The sequence below is a fragment of the Salmo salar genome, chromosome ssa16 (genome assembly GCF_905237065.1).
Source record: "Salmo salar chromosome ssa16, Ssal_v3.1, whole genome shotgun sequence".
Taxonomy (NCBI): Eukaryota; Metazoa; Chordata; class Actinopteri; order Salmoniformes; family Salmonidae; genus Salmo; species Salmo salar.
Window position 1 is genome coordinate 56524386 of NC_059457.1, and position 3161 is coordinate 56527546.

Below are 3161 nucleotides of genomic sequence, written 5' to 3' on the forward strand. Positions count from 1 at the left end.
ACTAATTATTTCTCTGAAGTAAAAAAATAAACAGGTCACCCACACCAGTACAACAATTTCACTAAAGTGTATTTTAGAGTCAAATAAAGTTAAAGTTACTATTTATGTGTGATCAAATAGTTTAGTCAGGAATTAATACCCTAAAGGTCAAGTTCTGATATGTATTTTAAAAGAGGAAGAATAAGGTTTGATATGAAATACGAATTGCATAAAAGATCATGGTTGCATTTGAATGAATCTTGATTCATAACATTTTTCGTTTAACTTTATACAAAATCATTTTTGTATCAGGATAAGGTGTCTGCAGCACTTTGTCCAAATGTTTTTGTGTCTGTACTGAAAGACTTACCTGTTGTGACAGAAAGACAAACATACTAGGAAGAGTCTCAAATATTAATATGGCATTAAAAAAATAAAAAAATGTTAGCTTCCCTGTGGCTCAGTTGGTAGAGCATGGTGTTTGCAATGACAGGGTTGTGGGTTCAATTCCCACAGGGGGGCCAGTACCAAAAAAATAAAAAATGCATGAAATTTATGCATCCACTACTGTAAGTCGCTCTGGATAAGAGCATCTGCTAAAATGTAAAAAAAATGTTACCCTTTATTTAACTAGGCAAGTCAGTTAAGAACCAAAGTCTTATTTACAATGACGGCCTACCCTGGCCAAACCCGGACAAGGCTGGGCCAATTGTGCACCGCCCTATGTGACTCCCAATCACAGCCGGTTGTGATACAGCCTGGATTCAAACCAGGGTGTCTGTAGTGAAGTGTCTAGCGTTGAGATGCAGTGCCTTAGACCGCTGCGCCACTCGGGAGATGAATACAGAAAAGCTTGAATACTGTGCCCTCAATTCAATGTCCACATTAAAATGAAGTGCACATTATTTTGCTTTTAGAGAACAACATTCAATATTTATTTTATTTCTTCACCAGATCTATGCAGATCTTAAACACAGAAGATAAAGTTAAAAGATGCTCGGGTTCAATTTATGTGAATTACTATGTACCAGAATGTGATACATTCCGAATATTTTATATAAAGAAAAATAAATAACATTTTACAGTAGGAATTACCCTTCAGCGAGTAAAACAGTTGTATTGTAACAGATGTAAGTATTGAATATCCTGCTGATATTTGTGCTCCCCTCCTCCAGTGTCTCGGGTAAATTCTCATCATAGTAGAAATGAATGTGATCAGGTGGAGTGACACACTGGTGGACGTTTGTGCTTTCTTTAAACAAACCATTAAGATCTGTGGTTCAGGTGCATTCATTGTATAACACATTACTCAAAAGACCAACCTGAATGAAAAACCAAAAAATTATAACTGACATTTTTCTTGACTAAGAAAATGACGCACAGATTTAAAAAAAAATAATTTAAAATTAAATTTAAAATGCAGAAGGTGTGAAATGAATAGATAATTGCTATTTACACTTATTTGGACTAAAACCAAGTTGTTTCAATAACAACACTGCAGATTGGTTCTCTCAAAGATTAACTGATCGATAAGGGATCAATGCATCTTTATATTCCCACTGGGCTGAAACACAATATGGACACGCACACTCACGTTTACATGCATGCATAAACACACATATAGTGTACACACACACACACACACACGCACACGCACACACACGCACAAGCACACATACACACTAAAACATAAACCTCTGACGTATTTAGAACCACATCAAATGCATAATGTATATTTTTTGTTGTAACCTTTTGCTAAGTGTAAATGAATTTCATCTCTCTATTGAATAGTGATCCATAATGTCTACACGTGTTGCGTGAGTTTCTTTGATAAGAAACAACAATGTCTTGTTTGTTTCTCATCTACACAATTTAGTGCCCATTTCTCACTGAAATAAAATGTCTTTATTTGAAGAGGAAAGCAGATGGCTAAATATGTCCTCAATCAGATCCTAAGTAAATCATTGAGATGTCAGCAGAGAGGAGATATTACACCAAACGACTAGAGGAAAGCTTCTCACCTTGCTTCTGCTGGAAGGAGTGAGGCATGCTGGGAACTGAGATGAGGTGTCAATCAGAAGAGAAGGTGTTTATTGCAGTCCGGACAGGACCGGACAGGACTGGACTGGACCGGACAGGATCGGACAGGGACTGGAGCAGACAAGACTGGACCGGACAGGACAGGACAGGACTGCTAGTCTCTCAGCCACAGAGCTCAGTTAGCTGTTGTGCTGAGGAAGAGAAGATATCCTGGGTTCAACGAGAGGCAAAGAGAGATGATGCTCTGACAGCGCAGCGGAAAAAGCCTTTGATCATGCAGAAACTAAACGGGATGTAAGATTGGGGCTCAAACCTTGCTGAGTGGCATCTAGGGCTTGGAGGACACAGCTGTCTGTCCTGGTGGCAGAAGGAAGGGCTTCGTGTCTCGGTTGTCTGACTGGGGGTCTGGCTGGCTGGCTGGCGGTCGTCCGGCTGGCGAGGCTGAGCGGCGAGGCTGAGCGGAGTTAGTGACTGATCTGGAAACCTTAGGAAGCTTTCCCTGACAGGATGGTAGTGCTTCTATTGCAGAAAGGCGTCGCAGCAGATAGGTTGAAGTGAGTCGAGTTGACTGAGCGCGATGCACGTTAGAGAAACGCTCCACAGGGCATCGATGGCACTCTCAGCTGATGGGCTGCCTGCACTCTAGCGTTCATTGATTGTAGCGCTTGGTCGGACGTGCGGTCGACGCTCCCTCGGTCGCTCCACTTCCCACGAATGCTAAAACCACAGGGCCAGCTCCATTTTACAGAAAAAAAAGATTAAACAGCCTATGCAATAATCCCACTTTTTTTTTCTCTCTCTCTCTCTCTCCTTCTCTCTCTCTCTCTCTCTCTCTCTCTCTGTCTCTGTACTCTCTCTCTCTCTCTCTCTCTCTCTCTCTCTCTCTCTCCTTCTCTCTCTCTTTCTCTCTCTCTCTCTCTCTGTCTCTGTCTCTCTCTTTAGCTCTCTTCTCTCTCTCTCTCTCTCTCTTCTCTCTTCTCTCTTCTCTCTCTCTCTCTCTCTCGTTAGAATGAGTAGGAATCTGAAATCCCATTAAGTCACAGGAAGCCTAAACCTTGGACTAGCATTGCCTGTAATATGGAGCAGCTCTCTCTTGGACCCCCCAGGCCATCTGCCAGATTACACTCTTTCATTTCATATGC

The 3161-nt window shown here is 41.4% G+C and overlaps 1 protein-coding gene across 1 annotated transcript in view; it reads right to left on the minus strand.

The window, feature by feature from the left end:
- Positions 1-2809, minus strand: part of bcl6aa (BCL6A transcription repressor a) — a 75218-nt gene extending 72409 nt beyond the window's left edge. Inside the window, exons 1-2 of the mRNA XM_014149659.2 lie at positions 2333-2809; positions 2001-2210 (exon numbers count right to left, since the gene is read on the minus strand). Coding sequence (XP_014005134.1) covers positions 2001-2028 — 28 coding nt within the window. The 5' untranslated portion in view covers positions 2029-2210; positions 2333-2809. The remainder of the gene's footprint in view (positions 1-2000; positions 2211-2332) is intronic.
- Between the last annotated feature and the right edge of the window lie 352 nt (positions 2810-3161).